The sequence below is a fragment of the Dermacentor albipictus genome, chromosome 9, assembly GCF_038994185.2.
Source record: "Dermacentor albipictus isolate Rhodes 1998 colony chromosome 9, USDA_Dalb.pri_finalv2, whole genome shotgun sequence".
In the NCBI taxonomy this organism is placed as follows: Eukaryota; Metazoa; Arthropoda; class Arachnida; order Ixodida; family Ixodidae; genus Dermacentor; species Dermacentor albipictus.
The window spans coordinates 65,129,502-65,151,737 of record NC_091829.1 but is presented as its reverse complement, the minus strand read 5'-3'; the positions used below and the strand labels follow the sequence as shown (position 1 = coordinate 65,151,737).

Genomic DNA, 22,236 nt, shown 5'->3' with positions numbered 1-22,236 from the left:
CAAGAGCACGTGACTGTTCACGAACAATGGCGGCCACTGGCTACTTCCTGTAAACTCGCACAGATGGCGCTGGAACGGATACTTTTCTTTCCATTTTAGGCAGTATAGTAGCAAGAGCTTGGTGGCGCAATCCACCGCCCCGTTCCAAAGGGGGCGCTCATAATATCCATCCATCCATCCATCCATTTGCTTGTTTGTTTGTTTGTTTTGTTTGTTCGTTTGTTCCTTTGTTCGTTTGTTTGTTTGTTCCTTTGTTCGTTTGTTCCTTTGTTCGTTCGTTCCTTTGTTTGTTTGTTTGTTTGTTTGTTTGTTTGTTTGTTTGTTTGTTTGTTTGTTTGTTTGTTTGTTTGTTTGTTTGTTTGTTTGTTTGTTTGTTTGTTTGTTTGTTTGTTTGTTTGTTTGTTTGTTTTTACCACCATTGAGATTTTCAAGAATGGCAAAAAAGCAATTAGAAGGGACAATCTGTACGATGACACAAAGGGCAGTGCCTTGCCGTTTGAAACGCGAGCTGGTTGCCTAATGACAAAAACATACCGGAGAAAATGTTCGCAACAAGATGAGACATGCGCGGGTTGCAGCGAAATTCCAGTGACCACTTAGCACATCGTAATGTAATGCGAAGAAATTCACCCAATGGGACCCGTAGGAAACGTCCTCCTTCCAGAAGCGCTGGGATTTAAAGCGGCTGGAAGCAATAACCGGTAAGCAGTCGAGATAAACAAGAATTCTGCGGTTTTACGTGCCAAGACCACGATCTGATTATGAGGCATGCCGTAGTGGAGGGCTCCGGATTCACTTTTTTTTTTTACCACCAGGGTTTCTTTTACATGCACCCAATGCAAGATACACGGGCGATGTTGCATTTAGCCCCCCCCCCCCCCCCCCATCAAAATGAGGCTGCCGTGGCCCAGATTTAATCCCACGACCTTCGGCTTAAGGTTCATCTCCAAAGCGCATCGATCTGTTAATGTAATGGTGAATTATATTTACCCCGATCCTTTGATTTGCTTAATATTCGTTGATTTAGCCACTCAATGCGTGTCACTGGATTTCTGGCCAATCCTCCATCATGAGCGCGTCTCACAAAGTGGGACCCCTACATAAAACACGAAGATATAGCGTCGGCTGACAGATATCTCTATAGCACACCGCTGTGTTTCAATACGACTAGAATGGTGAAATATGTTTCACGCATTCTTCGATTTGCTTTATTTTCTTTGAATGTAGCCATTCTGTATGTGCCACCCGAGGTGTGCCCGCGTTCTTGGCCAAATCCTCCGGAATAGGTATGCCCCACTGTGGCACAGGAGGTGCAGAAACCCAATATGTTGCTTGATGTTTGCCGTAATTTACTGCGCAAACACCTGTCATCACCAAATTGTTACACATCGCCGTTAGCTGCAAACCGTTTATTTAGCCATTTCACTTAAGCTTCCCTTCGCATGGATACCAACATTTGCGTTGGCTCTGCCAATCTTATTTTATTTATTTTTTTTTGTGAAAAACCCTCAAGCGTATGCATTCTGTTTCAATTATAACAGGCAATGCTACGAAGGCTAGAAAATATTCTATATATTCTAGCCTTCGTATAAATAAATAAAGAAGAAGAAGCCGTCGACCAAGTGTGTATGGCAAAAAAAAAGACAAGGTCGACGTAAATTGTGGTTAAAATGATTCGATTATTAATTTCTAACTATATCTATCCATTCTGTCTCTTCATGTTCATTATTTACACATTTTGCATTTCATTCGTGCCGTATTTCGCGCGCATTTGCGTCGACCTTGTCCTTTTTTTTAACGTGGACACTGGGTTGACCCCTTCTTTTTTTTTACCAAATATAACCCATACCGTTAATTTTACCTACCCTACGACTAATTCTCGCTTTTTGTCGGTCTTCTAAATACCAGTGCCTACAGCAAGCCCTGGTTAGTCTAAGGGAGATCACTCCATTTCCTTAAAGTGTACCGTAAAGTGGCTTTGCCTCAACATGTGTGTATCTACGGCGGTGCACCCTTTACAGGTGCATAATTCAATAAGCTTATTTTTTCTTTTTTTTTTCTTTTTATTGCGAAGCTGCATATGGCTTAGATTTGGTGTTTCGTGGCGTCTGTGTGCGGCAAGTATCGTCATGTAAGCCGATCCTGACGATAGTGCAGAAAAGGTCCAAGCTCAAAGGCACATACCCCTGGGGGCTCGGGGACCGGTAACGCGCCCTTGAACTGCCCGCGTCACACGTGGGACCCTAAGAGGTCCCAGGCACAAGGGTAATAACGCGCATTTTTGAAAAAAATTCTTGTACAGCTTTCTCAGAAAACACTGTTAAAAAAATTGTCGGAGCCAACCGCGCGAACACGCTCGTGCCACTGCTCCCACGTTCGTCGTCATCTTCTTCCACAGTTGGCTCCGTCGCTGCTCACCATTCTAGCGTAGAATTTCACTTTTCCGTCGTCGTAATGGGAAGACCACATTTACGGGGGTATGAGCCATTGCCTAAGGAGGTGTGAGCCACTCATTGTCTTACGTGACGGACACATTTAATAATAGAGGTGATAGGCTAATGTGTGTGCGCACCTATATCGTCACGATGACCACAGATTAGGACCATAAATATATTCGTACTCCGTGTCGTGCACTACGTAGCTTCGCTGGACATTCACCTTCGCAGAGTGGAATGGCTCATTATTTTTTACTATATCAGCACTAATTGATGATCGTAATGATATACGTTAAGCTTCTGTTTGGCCAATGACAATTTCGTACGCGCACACCTGATCAAGGTCTGGTGTCCAGGCTAGCAATACAGAATAAATAATAAAATTTCAGAAATGTCCGACGATTACGGTGCTCCCTAATGCGAAATTTTAACTCAGCTGTATACGGTTGCAGTTGTAATTTTACCTACTCTGCGACTAGTTCTAGCTTGTCTCGTTGAGATCTACATATTGATACCTTTTTGCGACTCACTACGACGCTCTAGAGGCGCGAAATGGCAGTTCTTATCTCTCCGTAAATGGTTACAAGATACCCAGATCCCAGATGCGCCCAGCCCTTGTGAAGCCAGCAAAGTTGATCGTGCTTTCAGTACCTAGTTTGAAGTAATCTCACGTAAACAAGTTGTAGTTGTAGTATAACAAGTAGACATTTCGTAGGAAGCGTCGCGCATCAAAACGACAGCAAAACACGCGGAGTGAGCCTTTTTTTATTATCATTTTTTTTACCGCACCGCCCGTAGCGCAGCTTCTGCAGCGTTGCCTGCTGAGTGAGAAACGGAATATAAGCGTTTCTTTCTTTTTATATCGTTTTTTTTCGCTCAGGCTCACTCATTGGCATGCTTTCGACAGAGGGCGTTAGCGCACTGTGTGCAGGGATCTTAGTGTGCAGCGAATAATCTGGCGCTAGGTTACGCCTCAGGAGATGCAATAAGTTCCCCCTTCCATGAACAGTCACCCACCTTGCGGGCATCGTCGGAACTTATCTGCCGTATTCAGTGTTCCTGTGCTACGAGTTGTTCGATTAATTCATCCTCGCGCTGCAACCTGCTAGCCGCCTGGTTATCTCAGGTAGAAGAGCAACCGCCTCTGGAAGCATTTGTCCGGGGTTCGAGTCCCGGGCCAGGACAATTTTTTTTTTTTCAACTGCGAATCTTTTATTTCTGCGGAACCCGCAGGAGTGTTTCCTTTAGTTGGACGCTACAGTCGGGTGGATGATATTTTTTTTTCTTTCATGCAACGGAATACATGGACTCATTACAAAAAAGAAATCGAAAAACTACCGTCGCAGTAGTGTGTTACTAATGAAGTATCCTCGAGTGTCTCAAATAAAGTGGATCGAACATAAACTCAATATATGTTGGTTTTGTATCTTGTCTGCTCTTTACAAAATCATAATATGTGGCTTTCCCTCAATACCAAGGATTATTTTAAAGTTAACACAGCGTATTGCATTGCGCCTTGCTATACCAACAGAAGAAACGCCGTGCTACACTAACATTCATTCGCAGCTAGTGTGCCTCTCATCCGCCCTTTCCGGCCCGGGAGGCTGCGCTGTCCAACTCATACCCGGAGAGCCAGGGGTCGAAGGCCCCATGGGCCACCGCGCCCTGTACTGAGGGCTTCTCCCTCAGGCTCCACCCTCGGTTAGCAAACTAACAGTCTCCCTCTCCCAATTCGCTTCGACGACGACGTCTAAGAAAGATCATTTGCGTTCGACGGAATATAATTTCAACCTTTCACGGGCAAGCTTCAATTTTTCCCCGCTTTGCCATTCTCAAGGGACTGAACGACATCAGCTGCGGGGAGCACATCTTTAATTACGTTAAATCGTTCTTGACGGGCCGGACGGCAACCATCGGAATTGGCCAGACTCGATCGGATACGATCGACGTGCCGAACAAAGGAACACCGCAAGGGGCGATAATCTCCCCGATTCTATTCAACGTCGCGATGCTAGCGCTGACCAAAGAGCTGCGGAAGATCCCCGACCTAGGTTACGCCCTGTACGCAGACGACATCACGCTCTGGGCCACCAAGGGCTCCCTAGCGCGAAAAGAGGCGACCCTTCAAGAGGCCGCGACGGCCGTGGAGAGATTTGCGGCAGCGAGCGGGATGCGTTGTGCGCCAGAAAAGTCCGAGGTGATCCGGGTGCACGGAGGAGGAATCTACAAGTCTCCTGGCCCTATCGACCTCTATCTTGAGGGCCAGAAGATCACGGAGGGCAATAAGACTAGGATTCTGGGTTTTTGGATCCAGAGCAACCTGAAAGCCTCCCACACCATCCAAACCCTAAGGTCTGCCACCAACCAGGTCTCGCGGATTATAAAACGAATTACAAGAAGCCGCAAGGGCATGCGAGAAGAGGACACGCTTCGCCTCGTCCAGGCTCTGGTGATCAGCAGAATCACGTATAGCATGCCGTATCACTATCACTCGCTAAACAAACGCGACCAAGAACAAGTCGATGCCATCATCAGAGGCGCGTACAAAACGGCCCTGGGTCTCCCTGTCACCACCTCAAACGAGAAGTTAGAGGCCCTCGGGATCCACAATACCTTCGCTGAGCTGTCGGACGCGGTTATGGCTTCGCAAAAGGCCAGACTGCAGAACACGGCGGCGGGCAGAGCCATCCTCCACCGGACCGGAACGGCAACGGAGCTCCGTGCCCTCGATGGGCAACGATCACTCCCGCCTGAGGTCAGAAGCAAAATCAAGGCGAACCCGATACCGAAGCACATGAGCCATGAACTCCATGAAGGACGCCGCAAGGCTCGCGTCGACAGACAGCGCCGACAATTCAAGGGTGACCCGTACGTAACGTACGTGGACGTGGCGGCGTACCCTGTAGGGGGCCTCTTTGCGGTAGCCGCCGTGAACGGAAGAGACAACTCCTTGACCCTCGCGGCCTCCGTAAGGGCAGAGACCCCAGCTGCGGCTGAGACCATAGCCGCGGCACTGGTAATAAAGCAAGAAGACAGGGTAGGCAGGGAAGTCCATGTCGTTACCGACTCGCAAAAGGCCTGCCGTAACTTTACCAATGGACGAACACCGCTTCTGGCGGCTCAGATTCTAGGCCCGAGGCTGCAAGAATACCATCAAATCACGTGGACGCCGGGCCACGCGGGTCTGGAGGGGAACGAGAGGGCGAACGCCCTAGCTCGAGCGCTAATCAACCGAGCGGGGCACGACGAATCGTCTCATCAATCCCCACCATTTACCTTCATGCCCCTGCCGTCCAATTACTGCGACCGACTCGAGATCCAGCGACTCAACCGCAGGATTTATCCTCCGCCTCACAGAAAGCTCAGCACTGAAGATGCCGTAGCTCTCCGACTTATTCAGACAAACACATTTCCTAACCTACACAAATACAGTAAAATGTTCCCACATACATATCGCGGCATCTGCCCCTGGTGCGGCGACACACGCCCTACACTCTTCCACGTCTCGTGGGGGTGCGGGGGCAAACCTCAACACTTAAAGACGCCTAGCACGCAATTTGAGCGGTGGGAGGTACAGCTGACCGGCGATACCCTGGCGGGACAAGAAGCTCTCGTCCAGCAAGTACGTCGAGCAGCCATGGCCAGTGGAGTCCTGGAATGAGGACACCACCCACTCGACCTCAAGAGCAACCACCTCGATGGTTCTAATAAATGTTTTTTTTCTCTCTCTCTCTCTCTCCCACTCAACCTCAGCGGTACACGTGAAGCATGATTAGCGTCCCAGCGTACGGCCGTGTCGGCAGACCTCGTGTCTTCTTCGAAGTTTTCAAGCGTTTCGAGGTAGTAGAGAATGACGATAGAAGCTGTCGTTTAACCTTTCAAAACGAAACTAAGTATTTCAGCTCAAACCGTTTCACGTAAGCGCGAACTGGCCGGGCCACGCAAACGTCGAGGCGAGCTCTGACAAACCATCTGCGAGGAGCGCGCTGACTCGCTAAACAACACCGGGCAACGTGCCTTCAAACGCATTCGACTCAAGCCAACATCCAAGCCGAGTCAGCTCGCCTTCTGACTCAACCACCATGCGTCGCGTCCACATAAGCGATGCTACAGCGGTAAGGAGCAGAACATTTTCGCGTGAGTATCGCGAAGTAGCGCGCCAGAGAACAACATTGAACGTGGCAATGATTGAGGTGCTCCGCTAATCACTCACAACCTCTGTTTCATGTGAGTACGTTCGGTAGAAGATTAACTATAGCGTGGAGGTGGCCGACTTGCCGCATCGCTGGGCCGAGACGTGTTTCACAGCGACTGCTGTTATCGCTAAAATAATGCATGCTGCAACCTGAACGCATAGGCAGTATGAGCAGCCAGACTTTCGGAAAATATCTAACGCCATTGAGCGTTCGATCCCGAGCATTACATTTAGCATTTCTTTTTATTTACAACAATATCGCTGATGACGTACGTTAGATATAGACAAGTAATTAACATTAAAGAAAACGTAAAGAGAGAACGCATTGGCGATGGCGCCGCCAAACGCTGCGCGGGCTCCACTATTGTAGGCGTCAACGTCGCCGGCGACCGTACCTGCAAACGCAAACATAAAATGGTCCGTTGTGAGAAAAGTGCAAAATCAGCGCGCATGACAAGTCTGCTATGCTGACGCTGGTGCTCTTTTATGCAAAGACAAATTCAAGCTTAACTTTTTTTTTATCATTTACGATATATCGGATAAAACTTTCAGTTATAGTTAACTCCCTAACTATTTTTGTTTAAGGAGTTGGTTAATTTTTACTGAACTCCTCAACATCAAGTTAAGGAGTTAAGTTGCCAAGAATTATTCGATTAAGCAAGAGCATGCTTGACCTATACGATAAAGGGGTGCATGCCAAAAACAGTCACGTCGCAATGCGGTTGCATGCATCGCGAGGCAACGGTAATTGCTAAAGCGCGCCATGTCTTTCTTTCACCCACTGTTGTGTCAGAGAGGCGTGCTGGATTATGGTGCGCGTCATTATGCCTGCAAATGCGAAAAAAAAGAAAGCCGTATTCAGCGATTCCACCGGCTCCCAACTCATTTGCTGCGACAGAAGCGTTCTCAGTGATGACCAGCGCCCTGATTTTGTGTGCCTGCCTTACACTGTGAGCACAGTGCAAGATTAATTTGTACTCTGCTTTACTCGAATGATTATTGATTAGAGAGATAACTGGCGAGAACGCCCTAAAGAGCTAGAAGCCCATAAAGCGTGGTTGTCCTTGTGCCAGAAAAAAAAGTGCGTAAGATTATCTGCTGCTACGTTGTTAGAACTTCAGAAATGCGTTTTGTTGTTGTTGTTGTTGTTGTTGTTGTTGTTGTTGTTGTTGTTGTTGTTCAGACTGCAATCAGACTGCCGGCAGCCCACTTAACGCCCATTATTTTATACTGCTCAGAGCTTTTTCATTGCGCAATGATTTTCTTAACGGCAGTGCCGACATTCAAAAATCGCGACACATTTTTTTTCATCGTTTGTATCAATATGGGGGGCAGTCTCGTTCTACGCGTTCATATCCCCCGATTCAAGCTTGCGTTCGTTTAAGCCACGTTATATATATATATATATATATATATATATATATATATATATATATATATATATATATATATATAGTATTAGAATGCCCAAGTACCGAAATACCTGCCGCAGTGGCTTAGCGGCTATGGTGTTGCGCTGCTATAAGCACGAGGTCGAGGGTTCAAATCCCGGCCGCGGCGGCCGCATTCCGATGGGGGCGAAACGCAAATAACGCCCGTGTCCCTTGCAGTGCGGTCACCTTCCTGATGCCCTGTCAAAATCAATCCGTTGCCCCCCGCACTGCGACGCGCCTCATAATGAAACCGTGGTTCTGGCACGTAAGAGCCCCGGAATTCAATTAAAATTTGAAGCACGTTTAGAAACGTTTACCCCTGTGTGCAGCCCACGTTTCTCAGCGCTACTTGCACGCTGCTACTTCTCAGTTTCGTATGACACCTGACACCTGTGAGAACTTAACCTCGCTGTACACTCCAACGCCTTTATAACGAAGCGCTTGGTGCCTCCGAAATCGTTCGTTATACACGGCCCTTCGTTGTAAAGAACGCGAGTGATGCCACCGCTCGCAAGAGCACTGGCGGAGCACGCCCCAGTAACAGCGAATCCCTGAATTCGAGATGTGGTTAGTGAAAAAAGTGGTGGCTTGTAATGTTTTGTGCACATCGGCCGGCAGTATACGTGCGACTGCAGCCGACCGAGATGCGAAGGGCTCGCAAGTGCTCCATGATGTTCACTTCGTTTCGTAAACTAACACTTGGACAGCCGCAAATGGCCCCTTGGCAACAGCAAGTTTCGCCGGCGTGCTTGAACTTGTAGTTGGCAGAGTTTGCCGGTGTTAAGTTTCACGGCCAGCCCCTACAGCTCGGTAAATTTAGCACGGCCGCCGAGTACAGGGCAGGAAACTTTTTTTGCGACTAAAGTATCGCTAAGCCTAGCACTGTTACCGTTATATTGTTAGCGCTGCATCATTACACACACAATGCCTGCCCCTCTTGCAGTGCTCGGCTGTTCGGGCCCGCTGCGCTTAATTCTTTACTTTTTTTTGCGTCATAGATAATGCGGAGTGAAGTGTAGGGGCCGATCCCTACGACCGTTCGTTGTAAAGCAACAAATCAGCCTTCAGGGTTCCCTAAATGTATCCGTTGTAGAGGTGCATTTTTTGTAATACAGTATTCGCTGTGGAGGCGTGCGCAACAGACATTAAGCATTGGAATTTGGCCGGCACGTACGGAATCCTTCGTTATACCGGAAATTTCATTGCAGCAGCGTTCGTTAAAAATGTGTTCGACCTTGCGTATTTTGTAACCCCCCCCCCTCCCTCGCTCTAAGATATCATCGAGTCTGTTAGGTAATACGCGCTTAAATGAATGAATGAATGAATGAATGAATGAATTAATTAATGAATGAATGAATGAATGAATGAATGAATGAATGAATGAATGAATGAATGAATGAATGAATGAATGAATGAATTGTTGTCTTACCATTACACGTAATCCAGCACGACTGCTGACGGATCTTCTAAGCCGCTTATGTTCCTGGGTTCGACTTGGACATCTAGAGATAGAAAAAAGATAAAGAAGGCTCGATTAGTAGGTTAGGTGTGTTTATCTAATCAGCAAGAATACTGGAACATTTAACCTGTTCTCCGACATTCGCCGTTCCCATTAACCCAGTTTCTGAAGAGTCGAATCCTTTTATCTCGAGATCTCTATTTCTAGGAGTTTTCTCCGCAGTCTTCTCAGGAACACCATGTATATGAACCGAAATAGCGACTGACCAAAAAACAGCAGTCAGGCAGCCACGATGAACTTGGGAACGTTGGCAAAGAAAGCATCGCTTTACACTCGACTAGGTCCGAGCTGATAGCGCGAACTCTCAAGACGGTGTCGCCACCCGCCTTCCGTTATTGCGCCTTTTTTTCTAACTTACCAAGCCCTTTACAGTAAATATAGCTCGTCTAACACATTGTGGAAAGGTGATATTACTAACACAGCTTTAATAAAAAGGATTTCGTCTCGAGTGCGTCTTCAACACGTGCGCTCAATACGTTTCACTCACTCTCTTCGACGCTTTCGACGTCCTCTGCGAACACGATGGAGACTGGAGGCGTTCCGGAGCCTGATAAAAGAAAAGATGACCGCAAGAAACAAAAAGATACTTCACAAGGTAATAACTAAATAACACATCGTAGAATTACGTCAATTGTGAGCGATTCCCACAGAATGCTGGTGCATTCGCAACCGTGACAAAGATGGCCACGTGGATTCATCAAGGAAGATGACACGTGGGATCACCACAACGCCGTGCAAAAAAAAAACATACAAAGGAGACGCGATTGGTTGTGAGAATGGGATCATTAACTAATACTTGGTACTGGGGAACGGCAGAAAATAGGGATGCTCTTCGCACAACTCTCAAATTAAGTTACTGTTATCAACTACGCTAATAAAGCCAACCGCGAGTTGCTTTATTACTCAATGTCTTTTAAACATAACGTTGCACCGTTACTAAGTGGCTAGAAAACCAGACCCAACGAACTTCGCCGAAATCAATCTGAAGTCACCAAATGAGGCCTTGTCTTCAAGAAGATCAAAAAAAGAAACGCGCAAAAGAAGCCGGGTTAAAACGTCAACCGGCGTGCATTGCAGTGAAGGTGAAACAAAGCGATGTCGCGCGCAACCTAGCGATTGTGTAGTTAATTTTTTTTTCTCAGTTAAAAATTATACAAGTTTCTGAATAAATTGGCAGCAAAGCGTGCAATACAGCGCTGATTAGGCCAGGTTTTTACTTGGACCACTACATTATGAGAAATGGGGCCACAAGTTGAGTCAGACCGTCTTTTTTTTTCATTTTTATGGTGATTTTAAACAGCTTAGGTTTTATTTATTCTCAGCGTTTTTTATCATATAGTATAAATACATACCACGCCCATATTGTCAATATATTCGTGGAACAATTAGTTTTTTTTTTCTCTAAAAAGCATTAAATATGCGGCAATTGTCAAGTTTTTATTATGCCCAAAAATAATGCAAACTAAAACAAAAAGTAATAAGCTACAATGTTCATGAAAGAGTGCCATCTGAAAAATATAGAAAGAAAACATTTCGCAGTAATAGGTCAAAGAAATAATTTTGTAGAAACTTTTCTCCCTGCCATAGTTTCACTTTCAAGCGCAACCTTCGAAGTGCCCCCACGCATCAAACTTTTTTTTTCACGACGAAATCGCTTGTATAATTGTATCCGACATTGAGGTAAAATAGTACGCCTTTTTTCACCAGATGATGGTCGAAAAAACACCTAGTACACTTGAGGTGGAATGACCCAGCCATATACGGAATACAGATAAGCCAATTCGTTATATTAGTGCGGTCATGGTTATGAGCTAATCCACAGGACAGCGGAATGTAATTGTAACGCGGTTGATAAAAAGGGGGAAAAATTGTAAGCTGTGCGCTACAATTTTATATGATTGTATAACGCTGCATGCGATAGTGTTATTTTTATAACGTCAGTAAAACGTACGCAACAATTCGGAGCACGCAATTGTAGATATGTCGGAACACGCAAGTGAGTACAGCGACAAGCAGGCGCCCGAGCTAGCCTGAGCACGTGGCTAAACGTCGCAATGTTCTGCAGCCACGTGACCACTCTTTTTGTCATGACGTCAAAAGAAAACGAAGCGGTTTTGTTGTTGTTGTTGTTGTTGTTGTTGTTGTTGTTGTTGTTGTTGTTGTTGTTGTTGTTGTTGTTGTTGTTGTTGTTGTTGTTGTTGTTGTTGTTGTTCAAAGCCTATTAATGGGTCAAGTTTCTAATTAAAGGCATTCCGAGGCATCCCAGTATTCTTTTCTTCTTTTTTTTCGCGGTTTCGAGGTCACTAAATGTCTCGTTTAAAATGGCTCCCGCGGTGTCAGGGGTGCTATTCTGCTCGTGGCAAAAAAATGCGCCATGCCGTCGAATTCTGTAATGGCGGCATCCCGAGCCAATCAGAGAGGCCGTAGAAGGGCTCTGGGCCAATCCGAGCTGACGAGATGGCGAGTTTGACTACGTGGCGGAACGTGAGAAGGTTCAGAATAGCACCCCCAGAGCTATTTCGCACGCGGGCGTGCCGGAATGTCGCTCGCCACTCACTGTCCCAGAAGTCTCGTTCCGGCATTTCGTGGAATGGAACAACTCCTCCGCTGCTATTTTCCGCTGAAAGAAAAGAAAGAGAAACATACCATAAACTTAAAATAACAGTGACAAATAATCACGGGAAAGGTTCAAGAAAACCCTTTTTGTGCATTAACCAAATGTAAGAAATTTATGATGGAGCAGACGACACAATGGGAGAAAGAAATTGAGCTTTGTTGAACGCAGAAATATTAATGAAGCACGCGCACACGTCCGTAACTTGGGCCAAGATTTTTTTTTTAATCGGTAAGCCGCGCGTCTGGGTGAAACCAAAGACATGTTCTCTATCTTCCTGTGGCGATCTCCAGACTATCTTTTTTTTATTTTCCCGCTTAATCAGTCAATCATAACTAAGACGAGCTATAAAAAACGTGTTAACATTCACCTTATAGCCAAGTGCGCTTGGTTACGTAGTAGAGGAGGCTCACAAACGGCCGATCCAGCTTTTGTGCCAATTTACCTCCCGTGTATAGTGCTTCTTTCCCGGCATTTAAAGAAAACCCGCGAAAAATTAAAAAAACAAACACGTGACTGCGTTCCTGGGCTATCATGTACGTCGCTCTCAACCGCGTTTCGAGCGAACGGAGCACGTGCCTTAGCCTGGCTGTCACTTATCATAAATGGCGGCATGTCACATCTTGCGCTACCAATCATGAACGTTCACTGCGTATCAACTTCATCACTTCCCACATTCCGACCAATTTTCACGCGATAGCGTTAAGGAGCTCGTGTCGCAGAAAAGCCGGTGTCGTCGGCGTCGGTGTCGGCGTCGGTGTCGGCGGCGTTGGCCGTGAGCGATAAATCCCAGCAGGCACTTCATGAATAAAAAAACAACTTAACAAGATGGGCTGGGTGGGAATCGAACCAGGGTCTCCGGAGTGTGTTCAGCACGGGCCTATAATTTGTTTGTTCGCGTTGCTGCGAACATCTTTCCAAACGTTTACGTTTTCGAGCTGTTCTGTTGCGGCAACAAAAGCTTCACTGTAGAACGAGGAAAAAGATGAATAAGGAGAAAAATGAAAATCTCGAGCACTCACTTGCCACTTCCTCGATCGGCGGCTGTTCCGCGGATTCGCTTGCTGCTGGCAGAGGCAAAAAGAAAAGAACGGAAAAGAAAATGCAATCAATCGACGAGACACTTGTTTGCGCAGACTACATGTGCGACCGGGTCTAGCTGGAAGTTGAGCCTACTCGAAGCCAATTTACGAGCCTACAGCATGTGCAGTGCTCGTACGTTAAAGCACGAACGACGATTCCGAAACTACCGCAATGCAATTTCTTTCCGTTTTACAGTTTCACCTGCATTCGCAACAGTGTCTTAACTCAGACTCCGATGCGTACACTCGGGACCACTCCATGCTTTGAAACCGACTACCGAGCGATTACTTTGTACTTGCGCGTAAAAAAGGGGTCCTTTACTGTTCGCGTTTTCAATTTAAGAGCGCTCTACGTGAATGTTCCGTGTAATTTCTTGTGTACTGTTACTTGTTTCATACTGTATCTTGTTACTACATACGTCCGTTTTATATGCGAGCATCTATTCGTAAAACATTCGAATAAGGCCACCATGTTCGAGCTTGAACGGCGGCTCGGGCGTATCGGGCGTAATAGGTGATGTATGGGTGGATGAGTGGTTAAGCTGCATGGATAGATAACGGACGGAAGGACGGGCCTGTAGGGTAAACGACATGAGCGATCCCCCTTCGAAACGAAGTGGCATAAATTGATAACGAGAGCCTTTTAACAAGTTTCGCTTCGTGTTGGCCATTACGCCGGCCATAGAACCGTTAGAACATTTTATGCAATATGCCACAAATTAATATAATGTGTGATGCTTCCTTACTGTATAGAACCGTAATCGTAACCGTAACGCGTGATAACATGTGTTGGGAACCTCGATCGCTGAGTGTACACAAATAAGGAGGGAGGAAGGGAGTTTTTTTCTCAACGTGATCAAAATCCTGAAACCGAAACTATGTGAAAATTGCATGTATTTGAAACTACACCTTTATACACTTTGTTCTGGCATTCCGGTACATCAAAATGAGCCATGATTTAGGATTCAAAAACGCGTTTTCCACTGACACAATTAGCGTCTTCACTGCGCAATTTACGCGTTTTGCTCCGCTTCGCTTTTGATGGGTTCACCTCGCTGAAAAAAATGGGTTCCAATCCACGCTGTGGAGGTAGTAGGCCAGCGAAACCGTAGTATCACCTGATCAGATAGACCAATGTGATGTAACCTTAAATTGGGTCCTGCCGAACCCGAGTACGACACCGTTATGCATACTGATGTTGCTGTTCCTTTCGTCAAAAATTCTATTCGAGCCGCTCTTCAGGCGTCCTAACTGTGCGTGGCTTGTTTTGGGCAGGAACCGCTGCGTCCTACCTAGCCTGAGCCCGACGGCGTTGTGTATATTGACGTTGCTGTTCCCGTCGCTGCTCATCGCGTTCACGCTGCTCTTCCGAAGTCCTAACTATGCGTGGCATTTCCACAGCGCTACAAAAACACCAATGAAATCAGTTGCCAGGCTGGTTCTTCTTTTACATATGAAAGTGTAGTAACGTCATCCCCTGCTTCGTGTGCTACATATTTTCATTTCCCGGCAACTGCAGCTTATGTAACCGTAATCTTTACCAGGAAACGCTTGCGGCGAAAGGTAAGCACGAAGGCGACCTTTCTGGCTCTCTTTTTTTATTTTCCGCACGGCCAACGCCGCCGCTGACGCGGATGCACGGAGGTGGGCGCCATCTGGTGCTGTTGCAACGAACCCAGCGGCTCACGCGGTGCACGCCTCCCGCTTTGACTGTTTTAGTTTTTGCTCACGGAGACGGCAAATGCGCTGGTGGGTAGATGTATGTACAGCTTCGCTGCAAAGAAAAAGAAAAAAAACACTGACGTGGACTCCATGCACTCACACGAAAAGAAGACCTTCCAGAAGACGAAACCGCCGACGCTGAGGATGATGATGACGAAGACCGCGAGACCCACGACGGTCATCGCCATTTGCATCTGGTCCGCGCCTTCGGCGATGTGCTGGGCGGCGATACCCGCAGCTCTGCGTCACGCACCACAAGAGAGGAGGCACAACTGTGTAAGCTGAACGTGCAAGAGTAAGTGAGGGGGGGGGGAGGGGGGTACGAGCTACGGGCGAGTGCTCTAAAGAGGGTATAATCACCGCTTTTGTTGGACCATTTTTTTTTTCGGGAACCCTCGTACACCTCCACTATATAGAGTTCGAGGTCCTTATTCCCGCAGAGTCAGGGCGACCATGCGACCACGGTAGAAATGTCGCATGGTCGCCCTGACTATGCGGGAATAAGGACCTCGAACTCTATATAGTGGTCGTCTATTACTGCGCTCGAAAACCGGACTAGAAGAACACTAAAGCAAAAGTTGAGTAGCATCAGTAAATCGCCCGTTTTACAATACCAGAAAAAAAAGCCACTCTTGCCACGAGAATCAGAGGCTCGCAGCAAGCCAGAAAAGAAAGACGGGTGGCGTAGCCGCTTTCAAGTTCTCGCACTATTTTGCCGTGACGTCATGGATTTTGACGGTGCCTGCTCGGACCCCGGTGTTTTTTTTTGTTTTGTTTTTTTACCGGTACAGATGGGCTGCATGGAATTCTGAACGAGTCAAAGGCTGAACTCACACTCTTAGAAAAAAAGGTCGTTGTAAGTACTAACCATATATTAGTAACCGTACGTCACGATATTCACAACCTCGGTAGCAAAGTTAATAATACAATTTAATTATAATTACCAGCAATACAGTGGGACCTATACAGATCATAAGTGCCACTTCTCTGGCACATTACGTATAGAGAAATACTCGGCGAAAGATCGAAACATCGAAGGCTTTAGTGACATGTATGACGTCACGCCTTGCGCGGGAATTTCGAAAAACGCATAAAATGTTCCTAGTGATCTTGCGCCAACTAACATTCCTTCGTGCGTTGATTCAGTGAATTTTGGTGTAATGAAAGTAATCTTTCATACAAAATCGATTTTTTTTTTCTGCTTGGTTTAAGACAGCACAAAGGAATGCAGCACTGATAAGATTTAACTTGATCAAGAAGACATTTCCCCCATAGATGTTAAGGGCGCATTTCTCGAAAGTGCACGATCATCGTGGCGTTGCAACGTCACCAAGAGGACAAAGTACATTTGTACCGCATGGCTTCAATTATGCATTAACAACATACCTTTCAAACTTGTTATTGAAAAAGTTCTTTTAGTGAACATTTCTTGGATAATTGCGTTTGTGGCGAAACCCGGCGAAACTCTTGATGTCCGCCACTGCGTATGAATCTGGGGCCGCAGAAGTTATCATTAGGACCCTAATCTCTCATTTTTATTAATACAAACAAGTTGTCGCTGAAGCACCTCGCAACACAGGTGGAGCGGCGTAGTAGTTAACCAGTAGTAAAAAACCCCTAAGTGAACATTTCTGGTTAGTAACGGCAGCACTGATTAGCCCTGGAATTTCTTGGCTCGTACAGAGCTAGTGAGAAGGTAGAAAAGTATACATGGGTAGGCAGTAAACGTACGCGCTTACTAGCTACTTACCAACTCTACGTACAAGAGCACGGGTTCTCGGAGGCCGCTCAAAGGGCACACCTTTGACGAGTGTCGTCTGCTGTAAGACCGAAGAGGCGCTACAGAAATCCCTTTACGCGGGAGCATATTCGCTTAATAGCATAATAGTAGCAGGGGGCGGCAGAAAGTTAGGTGGGCGGATGAGATTAGGAAGTTTGCAGGGACGGCATGACCACAATTAGTACATGACCGGGGTTGTTGGAGAAGTATGGGAGAGGCCTTTGCCCTGCAGTGGGCGTAAATATGATGATGATGATGATGATGATGATCGCTTGTCCCGCATTTCGCTCCATATTGGAGAGTATTCGTACAATCGCCGATGAAGTACTTCCACTATGCGTGGGCACTAGCAGAGCTAAAATGAAAAGTGTGCTAACATTCGAAACTTTCGAAAGCGAATCGAATATTACGATCGGTTCGGTTTTCAAAGCGAACAATGGCTACTTGCTAGCGCGAATGTCTTTCTTCGAATACTTCAAATCGTCAACTGTGCGTGGTAAAACATTATATATTGACACAAAAAGTGTTTTCAATACCAAGATGAAAACATAGCTTTATATAAGCGCTGAAGAGGGTTGTTTAGCAGAGTATAGCTTGCTAAGTGGCACACTTTTTCTCTGTCTTTCTATTATTCTTTTAAACCTTCCGCCACAGTACCTAAAAGAGCTGTTGTTCACTATTCGAAAACGATTCCAAAAGTCTCCGACACTCGACTCGATTTGCTTCCAGCGCTTTTGATTTGTATTCGATACGGTCTCAACCGCAACAGTTATTCTTCCCTCCCTCCCTCCCTGACTTAACGCGCTCCCCTCGGGTGAGTACATGGGGGAAAGCGTTCGATGGACGGTGCGCGACAGAAACGTGATACTAGGGCGGTTCCATTGAGCGATTATCATCGTAAACGTGGTATTAAAGTGGACCCTCCGCAAGTTGCGGTGGGTTCAGTTCGTGAAATTCTAGCCGATATCAGCGAGCGATTGTGAGTCTTTCATACCTGTCGCTCCTATCCGTGCGGCACTTGGCATATCGACTTCCCCTGCAACCCCATATATCGACGGATGAAGTGCATATAGACAGTACGACTGCTATTCACGTCCATCAAGTTCCACTAATTAGCCCAGCAAAATATATAGGTGCTATCTATATCACGGCGTCTATGACGCGTGTTCCGGTTACCGAATTGCTTCCGGCGCATGCAATCAGCAAAAAGCATAGACTTCGAGATCTGTTTCTGTTATCCTTAGGAGATCCGTCGTTGGGGGCGCGCATTTGGAGACAGCAGCACCGCTGCGGTCACGGCGTACCCGGATCGGCTGACGGACTTCCTCTGCACCATCATGGAGTCCGGCGGCTTCTTCTTCTCCCCCAGGGCGCCGTCCTTGTCCCCGCCCGCGTCGTCGTCTTCGTCCTCCTCGTCCTCCTTCTTATCGTCGTCGCCCTGCTCGTCGCTCTTGTCGTCCTCCTCCTTGCTATCGTCTTCATCGCCCGCCATCTGCAACGACGCAAATAGAGACTTTTAGCTTGTACGCTATTCCGGTAAACGGGAGCGGTTTGGGCGGATTACCGGATGGTCGGGGCGTAAACGTGAGCGGTGAAGCCGCCTGGTGTTGTAGAGCTCAACCAGACAAACGCATAGCTAAAACTGCAGTAACTCACCATATCCTGCTTCGCCACCCGTGCAAATTCTTGGCAGCGGCGTAATTGTGAACACGATTACGCCACTGTCGAAAATTTACGCCAGCAGCTAAGCAGAATATAGTAATTAGCTCTGTGTTTGTGTGGTTGAGCTTTGCGCCACCAGCTGGCGCCACCAATCTGGCCGCTCAGGTTGGCGCCCCCGCTAAACCGGAAAACCGCCCGCGCTTGCCCGAATACCGGACACGCTGAACGTCTCTAATGTCCGTTAGAACCGGTCACCGTTTTGTGGCATACGCTGCTGCCACGTATTGCACAAACTAGAACCTACTGCGCAAAAGCAGACGACCGCGGAAAGAACACACACACGTATATCAAACGTGAGAGTTCTGTTTTTGTAGCCACCTGTCTTGCGCAATGATCTAGTTATTTACTGTCAAGCATCAACTAGGCCTCCAACATGTTCATACCCATGCGCCTGTTCAAGTAAATACTTACCTATTTCATTTGTCTGACTGTGTTTGTGTTTGAGGTGCGGAAATACCATCTTTTTATTGTGTTTCACTATGCAGTCCTAAGTTTGTCCGCTGACTATATTGTTCTGCTACCATATATTCGGTAGAGTATACAATAACGCTTTTCTACGCACTTGTACTACTCGACACTGCACTATACTACATTTTATTGAGTCTACTGTAACGTGCTTTAAATTTCCTGTGCCCTTCCTGCAGAAATTCCCAACGGTATAGGCAGTATGTTTAAATATTTAAGTAAATAAGTAAAACCGCCGCCTAAGCACGATTGTACGCGCTCTGAAGAACGTCACGTGCGAATCTCGGAGGCCATGGTCAGATATTTGGTGTGTGGGAAGGATTGATTGAGCAGATCATTACATGTAATCAGTGAATTAGAAAGCAATTGAGTTACGCTGAGCGTTACTGAGTAAATAAAGTGATCGAACAATAACAAAACTGGAAAAAAATAGTACAAGTAATTAATTACGTGTATTTCGCTACGTACAATTATGAACGGGTCACAGAGCGAAATAAATAAAAGGTGGAGCATACCGTGTGTCTTGCCCGCTGTATTCTTTCAGAAAATCCGTTTTAGAAGGTGGTGACATATACCTTAATACAGAGAAACACTTATTCAATTTACTCATAAGGCATGCCCTGAACTCGCATCATCATCATCATCATCATCATCATCATCCTATTTTCTGTCCACTGCAGGACTAAGGCCTCCCCCTGCGATCTCCAATTACTTGCGTCCTGCGCCAACCGATTCCAACTAGCACCTGCAGATTTCCCAATTTCGTCGCACCACCTGGTCTTCTGCCGTCCTCTACTGCGCTTCCCTTCTCTTGGTACCCATTCTGCCACCCTAATGGTCCAACAGTTATCTAATCTGCGCATTACATGACCTGCCCAGCGCACTTCCCTTCCGACCTGCCTCCGAACTCTTTCTGTTCATTTCCTAATAAGATGTCGGTTACAACAAGAAACGAAGGCCAGACTTCTGTTTGTTGAATTTCGCGCGGAAACCCCAGCGCTGGTACGTCAGCGTGACGTCACGAATTAAAAAAAAAGATTTCATATTAGGGCCATTTTGGCTCAGTAGGAGTTCTCTAAACTTGCAAAGTTCAGTCATTAGCTCATCCAGACTACTACGCAGTCCAGCTTTATCGACAACTACTAGGCCCGAGCAGACGACGTCAAAAATTCATGACGTCACAACGTGCTGATGCGGGAACTCGAAGGCGGCGTCGCCGCCTTCTTTCGTTTTTGCATCTTTTCCCAGCTTCACAGAGAAAGACTGACTTCTTTTTCAATATTGTATAAAGGAATATAATAATACAGGTGAAATCATTTCTTTGTATTACTTTGGTGTCCTTCTAACGTGCGCGTGCGCTTTAGCCAACAATATTATGTCCAAATTAGAGCACACATTATTAAACCATAGGAGAGCATACAATTGTCAGTGAGACATTAGGCAATTTCTGACATTAAACAGAATCCCTAAAACGAAGAATTTTACAGAGCTAACGCACGTATATATAGTAAAGAGAGAAAACGAGAGACGCAAATAAATACTTTCGCTGAAAATCTAACGAGAAAATTGTTTTGTGACCGGAGTTTATCTATCTCCCCCCGAAGAATCGGCCGATGCGACTTCGCCGCGCCTTCCCTCGTGCTGCGATCGAGCTCCACCTCCGAGGGACGCCCTCCTTCGGCTTCGCTCAACCTACGCGAAGGGCTTCGCTCGAATCGGAATCTCTGTGCTTACCTCGCAGTGATCAGCTGGTGTGGGCGAACGTTCTCACGACGACAACGAACCTTGCGCCGGTGCACCCGTCGCTTGAGCAAGGCTTGACTTGCTCGTCGTTCCTCTTGTTCTTCTTCTTCTGGTGCCCGGACACGCGAGGCCGCGTTGCTGTGATTCTTTCACCCCGTGGCTCATACCCACTATGGGGGATTAGTCGGTAATACGGTGGGGGGGAGTCTTTGAGTGTTACACACACACAGACGCTAGCTACATACATGTATATATATATATATATATATATAGTTGAAGAAACGAAGGAGCACACTTACGAAAATTGCATTCTTAGTGTTTTAACGTTTCGGATGTGGCACGGACTTCGTGCGAATAAACACAGATACAAGTGCGCACCCGCTTTTATGGGCATGCGCACGTGGGCATAATCAGCAGTGCATGCGCGTGTACACTTGCAAATAATAACAGAAAAAGTGCAGTAGTAGGTATAACTTAGGCGCGATAAATGACGTGTATGAAATTATGGTACCACGATAATTGTACACGAAGTTGCAGAATGATATCAATTGCGACATGGCGAAACTAGGAACAAACTGATTTGCCATGGTTTGTCAATTCTGTACAAGAACATACACGTCACGATATGGCAGAAAGGCACGACATTTTTCCTACGCTCTCGCTGATACCAAACATTGAAAATGCAATTTTCGCAAGTGTGCATCATTCGTTTCTTCAACTACCTATGCACCGGACCTACAGAACATTTCCTTGAATTATATAGATATCGCCGCCGTTAAGCCAACAGGCAATGAAGCCAAGGAAAGCATAAGGGTAATTAGCTGTGGTTCAATTTTAGAATGTAGAGAATAATGAAGGAATGAGGAATGAAAGTGGACGAAAAGATAACGACGATAGGTGGGGACCACGGTGGAAGAAGACACCGTGGTGGGGACCGAACCCACACCCTTCACGTTGCGCGTGCGATGCACTATATAGATATATAGTTTAAAGGAAGAGAGTATGGTCTATCGAGATGCTTCTTTCCTCGAAGTTTACACACTTTCTTCTATTTCGACAATCTTTAGTGGCGTGACCTGCAGTGACCCATCCTACTGCATGTGACATGTACTGTGTGTGTCGTGCTTAAGTCTTCGAGATTTGTCATCTCGCTCTTTCTTTCCTCTTTCGTCCCCTTCTTCCTATTTTCCATTTCTATGTTTCTGTCTCTTCCTTTCTGAAGAGTAGGTAGTATAGAGGCTAGAAAACCTTCTAGCCTCTGTAGTAGGCAGTTGTTGTGCCCCTTCCGGTGGCGGTTGCCAGCCTGCTACTCGCTTACCCTTTCCTGTCTAGTGTATATGTGTTTTAGAAACAAATAATAATAATAGGCCGGAGGACAGGGCGCCCGTTCCTCCGGTGCACCGGCGCAAGCTTCGAGTAAAGAAACGTCTCAATGGACTATACTCACTTTCTTTGGGAAACTACATAGCATGTGTAGCACACACAACGACCTGTTGTCTTTATGCCTATATATATGTAGACTTACG

The 22,236-nt window shown here is 46.5% G+C and overlaps 1 protein-coding gene across 2 annotated transcripts; it reads right to left on the bottom strand.

Annotated features, from left to right (window-relative positions):
* Nucleotides 1-6,854: 6,854 nt before the first annotated feature.
* LOC135921836 (uncharacterized) lies at nt 6,855-21,030 on the bottom strand. 2 transcript variants are annotated; one of them, XM_070525530.1, is made up of 8 exons: nt 20,702-21,030; nt 18,085-18,272; nt 15,101-15,240; nt 13,219-13,263; nt 12,140-12,202; nt 10,070-10,129; nt 9,493-9,565; nt 6,855-7,025 (listed from the first exon to the last, which is right to left on the bottom strand). In XM_070525530.1, the coding sequence occupies exons 2-7, from the start codon at nt 18,270-18,272 to the stop codon at nt 9,495-9,497; spliced, it is 567 nt and encodes a 188-aa protein (XP_070381631.1). In that variant the 5' UTR covers nt 20,702-21,030; the 3' UTR covers nt 6,855-7,025; nt 9,493-9,494. The 2 variants fall into 2 exon arrangements, with proteins under 2 accessions (XP_070381631.1, XP_070381632.1); XM_070525531.1 differs by having other exon boundaries at nt 13,219-13,260; nt 20,702-21,023.
* Between the last annotated feature and the right edge of the window lie 1,206 nt (nt 21,031-22,236).

Bases quoted from the DNA above. Each gene is read 5' to 3' on its own strand.
- LOC135921836 (XM_070525530.1), bottom strand. From the start codon at position 18,272: ATGGCGGGCGATGAAGACGATAGCAAGGAGGAGGACGACAAGAGCGAC. The intron at 15,241-18,084 runs GTACGCCGTGAC...TGCGTGACGCAG, and splicing joins AAGTCCGTCAGCCGATCCGG to AGCTGCGGGTATCGCCGCCC. The intron at 12,203-13,218 runs GTGAGTGCTCGA...CTTTTCTTTCAG, and splicing joins GCCGATCGAGGAAGTGGCAA to CGGAAAATAGCAGCGGAGGA.